Source organism: Toxorhynchites rutilus, chromosome 2 (genome assembly GCF_029784135.1).
Source record: "Toxorhynchites rutilus septentrionalis strain SRP chromosome 2, ASM2978413v1, whole genome shotgun sequence".
Taxonomy (NCBI): domain Eukaryota; kingdom Metazoa; phylum Arthropoda; class Insecta; order Diptera; family Culicidae; genus Toxorhynchites; species Toxorhynchites rutilus.
In genome coordinates, this window is record NC_073745.1 from 47309516 (window position 1) to 47322437 (window position 12922).

Below are 12922 nucleotides of genomic sequence, written 5' to 3' on the forward strand. Positions count from 1 at the left end.
AATTGTGCCGGAAGTGGTTTTTCACATCGGTGCGTCTCCTTCCGCAGGGGCTGATTTCATTTCACCGTTTCGTGCTGAATTTTTCGGTGAATAAATTGGAAATAGGGTGAATTAATTCTGGAGATCGTTATGATTCAAACTGAAATTTCGCTCTATCTTGCGTGTTTCCGGTACTACGGTGTTAACGCCATGAATTTCGGTTTCAACAGTTTTCACGCATGACAATTTCATGTGACGGTTTTTATATACAGTGTTTCAGCTACCGTGAGCGAGACTAACTTTGAGTAAATGTTAGCTTTTGCGGACGGCTGGGCGTTCGAGCTCGAAGATTAAATTGAAACATTTTCCGGACATTCCGTTGTTATTCTGAACTTTTCCAATCAAGCAACACATTGTTGCTCTGGATGCCGAATGAAGTGCTAGATCCGGGACACTTAAATACATCCGCTTGGAAACCGCGCCATAAAATGGTGGCTAAGTGGGGGTGCGATAAATCCGTACCTATCGTGGGGTAATTTTTTCCCCTTTTAAAACTAAGTTAGAACTACGTTAGGATTCCGCCTGTATAATTCATTCCTTCCTTCCTTGCGTTTATTGCGCTTGTGGCTGGCTAAGCTTACCTTCCAAGCGAATCCCACTCGATGGAATCTTCTCGTGTGTGTCGCATTGGTTGTCGCACAGTGAAGCGTATCCTGGGTTCTGCGCTGGGATCTACGTGTTCATGTTCGCGGTGAAATTTAATGGTGGGGAAGAAATTTACAAGCCATTCAGTCACATGCAGCGACTTACGGTGCGAGAGAATACATCGGCAGATTTCTGCTGCGGACGGATTCCAGCCGAGTGCAGCGAGTCAAGTCTCTAGCCGCGTTGCTCCTGGTGTCTTGGACTGGACGAGAACACTATCTGCCGTTCCGTATATCAAGTGGAGGATGAAGCAAATTATGCAAAAGAAAAGTTGAATCGGGTGGCAAAATGGAATTGCGGCTTAACTATGGTGTCGGTCTCAACTAGCAAACTTTTTCACCCAATTGTTTTTTTTTCTCCACGATCGATTTTTGGTTGTAGACCTATTCCTCCATAAGTAGCCCCGCTTGGAACTGCATCATCTGCCATTTCACAGCTTGGTAGATGCTAGAATACCAATAAATCACCCCTCTGTGAACTGTAATTCATATGGGTACCCTCTTTTCGGGCGGCAGAAATATGTTTCCCTTAGTTCTTCCCACATACTCACATGTGGAAGAAAAATGGCAAAACTCAACGAGAACAATCCTTTTTCGCCAACGTTACCGATCTCTTTCTCTCCGGCTTTCTCGAAAGTCCAATGCTGGTAATCGAGCAAACCTGACCCTGATGACCGGGCTTTGGGGAATGTGGAATAGAGTAACTTCTCGGATGAGTTCATGTATAATTTACATCATGCCTTTCTTATTTATTTCTGCTCTCTCTCTCGGAACCGAAATTTTCCAGCTTGCTACATCGATGTCGAGGACGATCCGGACGAGGTGGAGAACGAGTACGGGAGCGCGGCGAGCAGGACTTCCAAACTGCACAGACTCGAAGGTAGAAACGATGATGAGCTTGCTAACGGTCAGTCGCCGTGGTGTGATTTACCGGATCATATCATGGAGCGCATCTTTGCCCACCTGAGCATCCGCCAGAGGTACTATGCAAGTTTGGTAAGTTTCCAAGAAGGGACTGAACAAATTTGCAGAAATTGTCTTGCGCTGGTGGGAGTCGACGTACATCAGCTGGATTTATTTCGTCCCACTGATGAGATGATTTTTCCATTTTATTTCATTTTCCTTTTTTTGCCCCTCCACAGACTTGCTTCAGCTGGTACCAAGCGTTCTACCTGCCCAACGTGTGGTCCAATTTTCTGGTGGAAGATGAAACGCTCGCGAGACTGAAGTTTAACTACTACTCCGGCTGGCAGCCGGTGCTGGATCATGCCAGAACGCAGAACTGTTTGCTGGCCGTTGGGCGGCTCTTCCGGGGATTGGATTTCCGCCCGCTGATCTCGTTCAACAATATGTTCCAATTTATGACGCTGATCTCGTGGGCGATTGAGCAAAACCAGCGCCCCAAATGCCCCCGCGAGTGGCTCGGTTGTGGGCAGAAAATTAAATCCTTAAACTACATATTTCCCTGCAACATGGCCTCCAGCGAGGATCCGGAATCAATAAAACTGTTCGGCACGGGCGGTCAGCTGCTGGCGGCGCTCAAGAGGCTAATGTACAATTTGCCCCACCTGCAGACGCTCAAGCTGGTCGATTTGATGCTGGAGCGCTACGAAGCGAACCACCTGCTGGACGAGGTGCTGGAGGCGTGCTGTTTGGTGCTGAAGAGGTTGCATCTGATAAACGTGACCATGGTGCACTGTCCCGTGATGCACATCGGGCTGTTCCTGAATTTGCAGGTTGGTACGGCTCATAGACCCATTAGTGCGTTGTGTGTGTTATTCTAGTCATGTACGGGAATTTGTCGAGTGCGGAATACGGAATTTTTGTTGGTGTTTGTGAAGGTGGTTAGTGTACAAATTCCATGCAAATTTTATTACATTCCGAAACATGTTCCTCACGAGTCAAACAATACCATCGAGAAGGCGAATAAAAATAGCTTTTAATATTCTAAATCTTACATGACATTTGCATCAATCCGCGAAAATACGAATATATTTAGTGCTCATCAGAAATTCTGCTTAGTCATCAATCCGCGGTAGCGAAATACATTGTTTTGTTATTTTCAATATTCCTAGTACAGGTAAACCTCGATATAACGTACATTTCACTCTCAATATTGTACGCAGGGTTGCCACATTTTAATCTGTACCAGAGGCGAAAAAATCTTTCTCATCTCTACTTTTTCCTAAAAAGATCTGTTCCAAAAATCTGTACCCCTGAAATTATTCATTGTACTGAAAAATCACGAAATATGAAAAAATATCTCATTTATTTACTAGAAAATATTATATTTACTTGCTTACTTTATATCTAGATATACTTACCTCAAATACAACTACTTACGTATAAACGCCGCCGGCAATTTTTATTATGAACTAGCTGACCCGACGAACTTCGTCCCGCCCAAAATAGATTTTTTGATTTGAATACTTTAAAACATTCACGTTTTCTTACTAAGTGAACGTTAGTGAGTCCAATTACTGAACTCTTCATTGATTGAATACCCTTTGACTCTTTACAATTTCCTTTTACTGTAAATTGTCTAGTACCTCTACAAAAATTCGTCCTTACATTATAAAATTATTTTCAGACAAGATTCCAACGTTTTCTAACGGCGAACATGGTGGTTTGTATATCTCCATAGTGCTGATTATAAGGTGTTTTTTTTGTGGGAAATATACGGCTGAAATTTGAACAAACTTGTTCTGCCGACGGCCGATTGGAAATATTATCAGGATAAGTACCCATTGCGTGCATGCTGATATTCATTGTGTGTTTTATTGAATAATTAGCACGGCTCTACGGCTCGCTATCGCTCAGGATCAGGGATGGTAAAAAATCACATTCAACGATCAATGAATAAGTATATCCCTCTAGTCGGATGTTTTTAAATCACACCCAGCAGGCGATGCTCTTTTATTCTTCATATGTACACAGAGAGAATACTTGGAACGGTGAGCTACCAAGATCTCAAAAAAGCAATATGAAAGCGGAATCCCCACTGCTTGCACTCTCGAAGCATTACTTCTACTACTCAAGTTTTATCGTGAGCCACAAGCCACAAACGATTAATCCCATTCCATAGAGCGGATGATGAGTTCTTGATCGTAAAGTGTAACAAGAGACGATCAACTGAAATCTTACGACACTCATCGAGGGATTTCTAATTCTCTATTGCACTGACCACAGTGAGTGACTGACTCAGTCTCGTGTCGACTTTATTTTGCTGTCGTCTCCCGCCCAATAAACAGCAGACGGGTAATGGATGCAATTGATTAATTTTATTACCAGCAGATTTGGGCGAATCTCATCCCGCCCAAAATCGTTTTTTAGATTTCAATAATTCTGAACATTCACATTTCTCTCCAAATAATTTATCCAATAGTAATTCAATTAGTGACTTCACGAAACACCTTTCGAATTCGATTGAATTTCAGACCCTTTTTTATTTTGTAGATAAAACGGATCACATATTTGATTAATTCAATTCTGTGTGGTTACGTTCTTCGTTGCGAATAAATGTAATGAATTAGTATGGACGTATGTTATTCATATATCGTGGACTTCCGACATATGTGGCAGTAGATTTATCGAACGACTAATGTTTTTTTTATATCCCTTCAAACTTGTTGCATCTCTCAAGTGTACATACTGCTTTGATCGCAGATTTGCATGGTTGAATCTGGTTAATTTCAGGTTGAATAGGTCTTCATATTGTCGAATGAATACTGTTGGAACAATAGATATCGCAGCAAATGATTATCAACATCCTACCTTATCATCAAACGGTATGCGAAGAATTTCAGTGAACTGACGGCATTGGAATATAAGCTTTGTGAGGACCACACAATTATTATCAGAGCGAATAAACGTCCTACTGGAAGTCATGAACATCAATTCAATGTGCCCAAGATAAATTTATCCTTTGAAGGTCATTAATCTTTCTAAAGATGATCAGATGTTCAGATATTCCAATGTCGTCTGGAATAACCTGTCCAACACCTTATGATAGTAATATTGTTTTTGCTATTATTCTGATGTTTCATAACACGGCACTCTATTGATTATTCGCCGAAAATGAATAAAAAATATCCTTGAAGTTAGCCTACGGTTTTAGTAGCAGTGCAATATGGTGAGCCAGTCTCAGGATAAGAAAACATTAAAAAATAAAGCTTTTTTTTTTTTTGAACGAATCAATAGTAAAACAAAACGTCAAAAAATTTCTCAGCTTTGTGATAGCAGATAATCATTATCCATTTGAGTTGTATGAGTATTCCCCCCCACACACTGTGGATAGTCTATCTGCATACAAATTAAGTAGAGTTCCACAATCCAAAAAAATTATGAGCAAATATTTACGTGCTTACACAAAAAAACACATGTTGACATATTTGCGCTAATTTATGTTTTTTGATTAATTCAAGGTAATCAAGGTCTTTTCTAGCCACCAGTTTACTCGGGCCCGAAAAAAGAGGTCTGTATTTGGGCTGGCGGAAAAATATATCTCGCAAGACCACGTGTTTGATGTCGTAATAGCCTTGGCCAATAACGCATTTACATTAACTCTTAAAATTAGTGATTTGAGGGGGATTATTGTTTGTAGTCTCTTGTAGATTAATTTAAATACCATCTGAGAAATACTCTGTGAAACATGAAACATTAAAGTCGTCCTATCTGCTGTAGCGCATTTTTTTATTTTACCCAGTTTCATCGAAGTAACCGCGCTCGGAAAGGAAAATTGAACGCCCGGACGAGAGAGCGAGAATCGTAAAGCGTACGTCATAGAGACACTCATTCCCATGGAGCAAATTCTTGTTAGGAGTTGAAAACAAAACGAGGAAGGAGAGTAACTCAATTATTCGAACTAGCTTCAGTCTAGCAATGCTTTGGTCAACTCAGAGTTACCAAGAGAAAATCATTTGGTTATGATGGGTGAGGATTAATAGTTAGTCGCGGTTTGCACAGATTGCGATCTGTGCAGTTTGCGATTAATCGTAAATCACATCATGCTCCCTTGTTTTCCATCCTTGCTCAGGATAGTCACCGTAGTTGCTTGTGTTGTGCATTGTTCTGTTTTATTTTGTATCTGCTTTTGCCATTGCTGCCGCGCGGGGCACTCACGAAATGAGCGTGTGCAAGGCATGCAACGGAAAAGTAATGATCAGTGATGATCCTGTTGTTTGTGTAGGTAAGTGCGGTGCTCGACTTCATCGGCGCTGTACTTCGCTTACAAAAGCAACAGCGAAACTGATAACAGAGAATCCGAACATTCAGTTTATTTGTGATGAATGTTTGTCGGACCAAAAAAGTGGCGTGCGAGGTGATGCTTTAGACGTTGGTGTTTGCTAAGGGAGATGGAAAAGATCTCACTTTCGCTCTCTGATGTCCGAGAAAGCTTCACCGAGCAAATAAACATCGCGTTTGAGAATGAGCGAGATTAGCTTATCAGATCTTTCGACGAGCTTTTCAAAGAGAAGTTGGCATGCTTAGAAAGCAGTGTTGCCAAAAAGTTGGAAAATATGAAAAGCTTTTTCTCTGAAAAAGTAAATGTTGACAAAAACTTAGCTGTTATGAACAGAAAGCGACAGGTTAGTCCAAGCTCAATTAGTGCTAATTTGGACACTCCGAGCAAGAAAATAATGTTAACGAATAAAAATAATGATTTAAAAGAAAAAATGCTTCGAATTAATAATAGTAAAATTGAAACTTTCGCGAATGTCGTGGCTCGTAAAGCTCGTCCAGTCATTGTGGTAAAGCCAATAGAGTCTGGCAAGAAAAATGATGAAACATGAAAAGTCACAAATACACAAAATACACAAAATAGAGAATTTCAGAAACGGGAAAGATGGCTCGATTATTGTTGAGTGTGCAGCAGGGGATAATATTGAACAAGTGAAAAATGGAATTGAGACCAATCTTGGAGAAGGATTTAGTACTTTTATTCCAAAGCCAATAAAACCGAAATTGAAAATTATTGGGATGATTGATCGATATTCCTCTGATGTTTTCATTGACAACTTGAAGAGTCAAAATGAAAACATTTCGATTAATGATGTCAAGGTTGTTGCTGAATATCAAAATCCACGCTTGAAATATAACAAATACAACACGATAATAGAAGTTGACCATGATACTTACAGAAACCTGATGACTGCTAGTAAAGTAAGCATTGGGTGGGATAAATGTACCGTGGTTGAGGCCTTTAATGTGTTGCGCTGTTTCAAATGTGGAGAATTCGGGCATAAGAGTACAGATTGCGACAAAGAACAAATATGTTCAAGATGTAATGAAAAACATAAAACATCTGAGTGCTCATCAAATGAATTGAAATGCATAAATTGTATCAAGTTTAATAAGGAATGGAAGCCGAATTTGGACATAAATCATCCAGCTTATAGCACACAGTGTCCTGTCTATCGGAGACTGTTGGACAAGAAAAAAAGTAACTTTTTCCAAACCAAATAGCAATTTAGAAAAAATATATGTGAGAAGAAGTTAGCAATAATTTATCTGAATATTGCTGGGCTTCCTACAAACTACGCAGAAATGCGATATCTTGTAGAAAACATGCGTCCTCAGATGGTTTTTCTTTCTGAAACTCACATAATTGATGAAGAATCATATGATCAGTACAAAATTCCGGGCTATAAAGTTGCTTTTTGCTTGTCGCACTCCAAACACACTGGAGGTGTTGCAATTTATGCAAAAGAATCAGTCAAATTCAACATTCTGTTAAACGAAGCTGTTGAAAATAACTGGTTCTTGACAATTTCAGTTGAAAGAGGCATGCAGATGGGGAATTATGTAATTATATATCATTCCCCCAGTTCTAGTGACCAGCGTTTTCTAGATATTTTGGAAAACTGGTGGGAAAGCATTGTTGATTGCAGTAAGTTAAATATAATTGCTGGTGATTTTAACATTGACTGGCTTAATGTCCGAAGTTCGAATCAATTGAAACTATTATCACATTACTTTACCTTAAAACAATCTGTTAACGAAGCTACGAGAATATCTAAATATAGTAGAACTCTAATAGATCACGTGTATTCAAATTTTGCTACTGTCCACTCTTTTACAGAGGCCAAATTCAAAATAACTGATCATGAGACAATTTTTGTTTACATTGAGAATGGACAGGATGACCGTGATGGAAATAGAATAAGAATTAAAAAACTGGAATAGATATTCCAAAGAAGCCATGTCTCAGCTTGTTTCGACAAGCCTGGATTTTGAAGCAATGGCGGGACATCTGAATGATAAAGCAGCTGTTCTGACCGATATTCTGAGAGAGTGTACCAATAAATTAGTGGTTGAAAAATATATTGAATTAAACAATTCGAACAGCTGGTACTCTTTTGATCTGCTGCGTCTCAAACGCAAAAGAGATAAAAAGTACAGAAAGTTTATAAGGACTAATTTAGAAAATGATTGGAATAGGTACACCTTCGCGCGGAATATATATTTACAGGTCTTGAAAAGGACTAGAAGTGAATATGTACAGAGGAAAATCGATGAACATCAAAATAATAGCAAAGAACTATGGAAGTTATTGAAAAAGTTATTAAATTCTAAAAATAGTGCATCGCGATCCATAGTTTTCGAAGGGTCAGAAGAGCAGTCAGACCAAACTATTGCCGATAAATTCAACAGTTATTTCGTCAATAGTGTTCTGCTGATCAACCAAAGTATTGGCTTGGTCAGTGAACCTATGATATCAATTGTAGACTAGATTGTTTTTCACCCATCACTTTTGCTGAGTTAAGAGATATTTGTTTTTCATTGCAAAAATCGGCTGGTATCGATAATGTCAACGCAAAAGTGATACAAGATTGCTTTCATGTCATTGGACACGATCTACTGGACCTAATAAATGAATCTCTACGAACTGGGCACGTGCCAACGGTTTGGAAGGAATCCCTTGTGATTCCGATCCCCAAAGTTAATGGGACGGATAAAGCCGAAGAGTACCGCCCTATTAACATGTTGCACATATTAGAAAAAATGATAGAACTTGTTGTGAAAGTCCAGCTGATGCATTTTGTAAATAACAACAATTTGCTAATACCGGAACAGTCGGGATATCGAGAGGGACACTCTTGTGAAACCGCGCTGAATCTGGTATTAGCAAAATGGAAAGAGAATATCGAGGCGAAAGAGACTATATTTGCGGTATTTCTGGATCTTAAACGCGCTTTTGAAACAATTTCTAGGCCCTTATTGTTACAAACATTAGAGCGCAATGGAATAGTAGGAATGTCGTACAAATGGTTCGAGAGCTATTTGTGCGACAGGACTCAAAAGACTCGTTTTAATGATTCTTTTTCCGATCCCATCGGCAACTCACTCGGGGTGCCACAGGGAAGTGTCTTAGGGCCCATTTTGTTTATTTTATATATAAATGATCTGCGACGGGTTTTACGATATTGTGACATTAATTTGTTCGCGAATGATACTGTCCTGTTCATCGCAGCTAAGAATATAAAAGAAACCGAGGAACACATAAACGAAGATTTGCATTCTCTGGCTCAGTGGCTTAAATTCAAACAACTGAAATTGAATGTTGGCAAAACAAAATACATGCTAATTTCTTCAGCAAACTCCAGTATTGACGTAAATTTTGAAATAGATGGTGAGACATTAGAACGCGTGAATGAAATCAAATACCTAGGAGTTATCATCATTTAACATTCAAGTCTCACATTAATAATGTCATCAAGAAGATTGCCAAGAAGTACGGCATTTTGTGTCGTTTGAAAAAAGAACTGACGGTGAACAGTAAAATTAAATTGTATAAATCATTGATCTCACCGCACATAGACTTTTGCTCGTCGATCCTATTCCTTGCAAACAATACACAATTAACGAGATTGCAGCGTTTACAAAATAAAATTATGCGTTTGATTTTAAGATGTAGTAGATACACTTCCTCTAATTTGATGTTGGACGCGCTACAGTGGCTATCTGTGAAGCAAAGAATTTACTATTTGACAATGGTGTTCATCTTTAAAATTTTAAACGGTATGCTGCCTCCATAATTTTGTGATCGAATTGAAAGAGGAAGTGATGTTCATAGATACAATACTAGAAACGCGGATGATGCAAGAACACCTAACTTTATATTCAGTAGGTCGCAGAACTCGTTGCTAGACAAAGGAATACATTTTTTCAATTCGATGCCCAGGGAAATAAAACGAGCGGCAACAATGGCAGAGTTTAAGCGAAAGCGAAGTGGAAACTGGAATTGGGATAGCTCATTCAGAAATGTTGTAAACTATCTTTCATCAGATGGTGGTATCGATTATTTCTGATTGTAGCAGATTTCTTTTATGTTCTAAGTTGAAACTTTTGGATATTGGGTTCAATTCCCAATCATTCAAGGATCTTCCCGGGTTGGAAATTTTCTTGACATGCCTTGGAAAAAACTTTGGGCCTGAAGTTGAGACTATGACTATGTCAATGTCAATATGGATAGGAACATTGTTTGTTTTTTCGCAGTCTATGCCTATTTTTTTTTTTAATGTTCTATTGATAGATATTTATGCCTCCTCCTATGCTTCAAGCTAACCGGACATCGGCGAAACACAGGTTTGCTAGCGAGAGGCCGGCGCGTTGGATGGCAGGTTGGCGGCCGTCTACGCCAGAACGCCACGGCCGACGGTACCAAAAGGTCGTTTCCGGCTAAAAATTTTTTTCCATACATCCATTGCCACCCTATCCAACATGCATTACATGCAGAGAATGGTATCATATTAAATGCATGAGCTTAGATGATGATTCCGTAATTTGTTGGTCTTTGGATTTAACTGTATTCAGTACCAACATGAAATTTTTCAAACTTTCTTTCTTCTTTTTTTCTGTAATCAGAGATGTTGAATATTAATGAAAATTTATCATGACTTCTTTTTACATTTAAACCTTTTTCAACATTCTGTGAGAATATTATGAATTCGTCACTAGAAAGTGGAACTAAAACGAAACTGAAAATTTTAAACAATTTGATATTTTAGTGGTAATGCTAGCAAATTTATAGAAACAATTGTTGATTATGCTGCCCTAAATATGCATGACTGACGTAACCGCCAACACCACTCAGTGATGGAAAATGCCTTTTTCTTATCTTAAGTTGAATAATAGTTATGTCGCTGAACAATTTCAACAGTTTCAGAACTGCCTTCAGACGGTTTAACATGAAAGAGGACATGTTTACTTTAAACAACCTCAAAACTATATGGATGTTCACATTGAACCTTTTGTTTTGATCTCGAATGCTATCTATACTTTCTTCTCTTCTGCTGGTCCTTTTAACTCGGTATGTTGAAAAAAACTCGAATTTGGGCGTCTTTAAGAAAAAATCGTATCACTTTTGTTATACAGTATCTAAAGTACAGAACGAAAACACATTATTCAAATGTCCTATAGGACCGTTTTAGGAATCAAAAAAAAAATTTTAGATAAGGTTAATTGGCTTCGCAATTGAATTGGAAGTCTACAAAAACATTCAATAAACAGAAAGAGATCGATTTTTCATTTTTCCCCTATATTTTTGTCCACTACAGCTACACTCATCGAGAGTCCGTAAAATATTCCAAAACTTGAAAGATAAAGTTTTAAAATTATGTATATTAGAGGTTGATTTTAACAACGAAGTTACAACATTTTGAAAATCGCTTAAAAACTTCGGCTTCGGAATCTGTTCCTTTAATTTTTTGTCGAGTGCCAATGAATTTAAAGGTGAAGAGCAGTGTCGTTTTGCAATAGTATTTGTATACAGCAGCGGCGTAGTGAGAGTAGACAGCGCCCCCGCCAAACTATGCAAATGACGCCCCAAAAAATATCACTTTTTTACAATTTATACTAGTTTTTCACTAAAATTGTAATATTTTGAGAAAACTACTCACTTATACCAATTTTTTACTTTGAGCAGTTTATCCAATTCAGGAATATGATTACCAGCTTTGCTTATTCATTCGCTCTAGTCAAATATTTGCCCTGCGTGGTTTAGCTGAAGCAAAATGTTCCACAATTGCATCTAAATTAAGGTCTGCTAACGATTCTTTCTTGATCGAAAGAATTGTCACGAATTTAGTCGGTTTTGGTTTATTTTAGAACGCAGATAATTTTTAATTAATTTAAGCTTGCTAAAACTGCGGAAGCGTCAGGAAAATTCGTACCGTCGCCTCGATGTTAGGATGAACTGCTTCGAGAGCATCTGAGGATAATGTTCAAGATGCCTAAAGGCGTCGAAGAGTTCAGATCAGGAAAGAGGTCCGTCATCTGCGTCTTCCACCACCTCTGTATCAATTTCTGAAGAATATTTCCGTCCGAAATTTGATGCAGCCAGCTTCATTGATCCATGTTCATAGATGTTATACATAGATATCGACACCACCAGCTGGAAAACCATGGTTTCGAGAAAAACGTTTGAAAATTCGTACAGCAATATTATATCGCTTGAGGTGATCTCATACTTTCGGCTGTAACTTTTGAACGGAATCAAATATCGGAAAATCCTTTGAGGACAACATTTCTGAAGCTTATGCCCAAAAATGAAAAAAAAACACATTTTTTCGACCTTCCCGAAAGGGGCCCCCCTTAAGAAGTTTACTTGCCACGTCTAAGGTCAAGCCTTTTGATTGTAACGATTCATTCACTTTGTCCATACTATTTATTATTTTTTTCCAAAAGTTCCAGAAGACAAAAAGTAAGGGGTTGTATCTAATACACGACCGCATATTTTCAACGTAGAACTACGCGATTATATTATGCAATCCACCTGTGTACCACTTCGAATATTATTTTAGAATGCATCGAAATTTTTGTAATAGATTATGTTCTTCTTACAAATAAATTTGATGAACGTCCTTTTACGTTTGATATGATGCCTTGGACTACCAAAATATGTAAACGGAAGAATTGTCAACCGGTCATTGTATTTTACATTTCCCTTCGAAAATATTGCACATCTCATGTTTACTTAGTTCTCGAACCGCAGAAGTTCATTCACCCCTATTATCTGAAATGACGATTTTTCTAGGCTTTCAGTTTAAAAGTACGTTTTTGGGAAACATATTCCGGTTTGCACAACGACAAGCGAGTACAAAAGTAGTCAACACCAAAAACTACCCCCGCCTTGCATGTATTTGCAAAGCGGATTTCCACAGGTACAACGATTTTGAAGTCTGTGTTGGGGAAATCGTAAATCGGGCCAATCAAAACTTGACAGTTAGGGCGTTTAG

At 38.5% G+C, this 12922-nt stretch overlaps 1 protein-coding gene across 1 annotated transcript in view; it reads left to right on the forward strand.

Moving 5' to 3' along the window:
* LOC129768269 (uncharacterized) overlaps positions 1-12922 on the forward strand; it is a 58615-nt gene that overhangs the window by 15399 nt on the left and 30294 nt on the right. Inside the window, exons 2-3 of the mRNA XM_055769792.1 lie at positions 1471-1679; positions 1826-2419. Of these exons, the coding sequence (XP_055625767.1) occupies positions 1471-1679; positions 1826-2419 (803 nt within the window). The remainder of the gene's footprint in view (positions 1-1470; positions 1680-1825; positions 2420-12922) is intronic.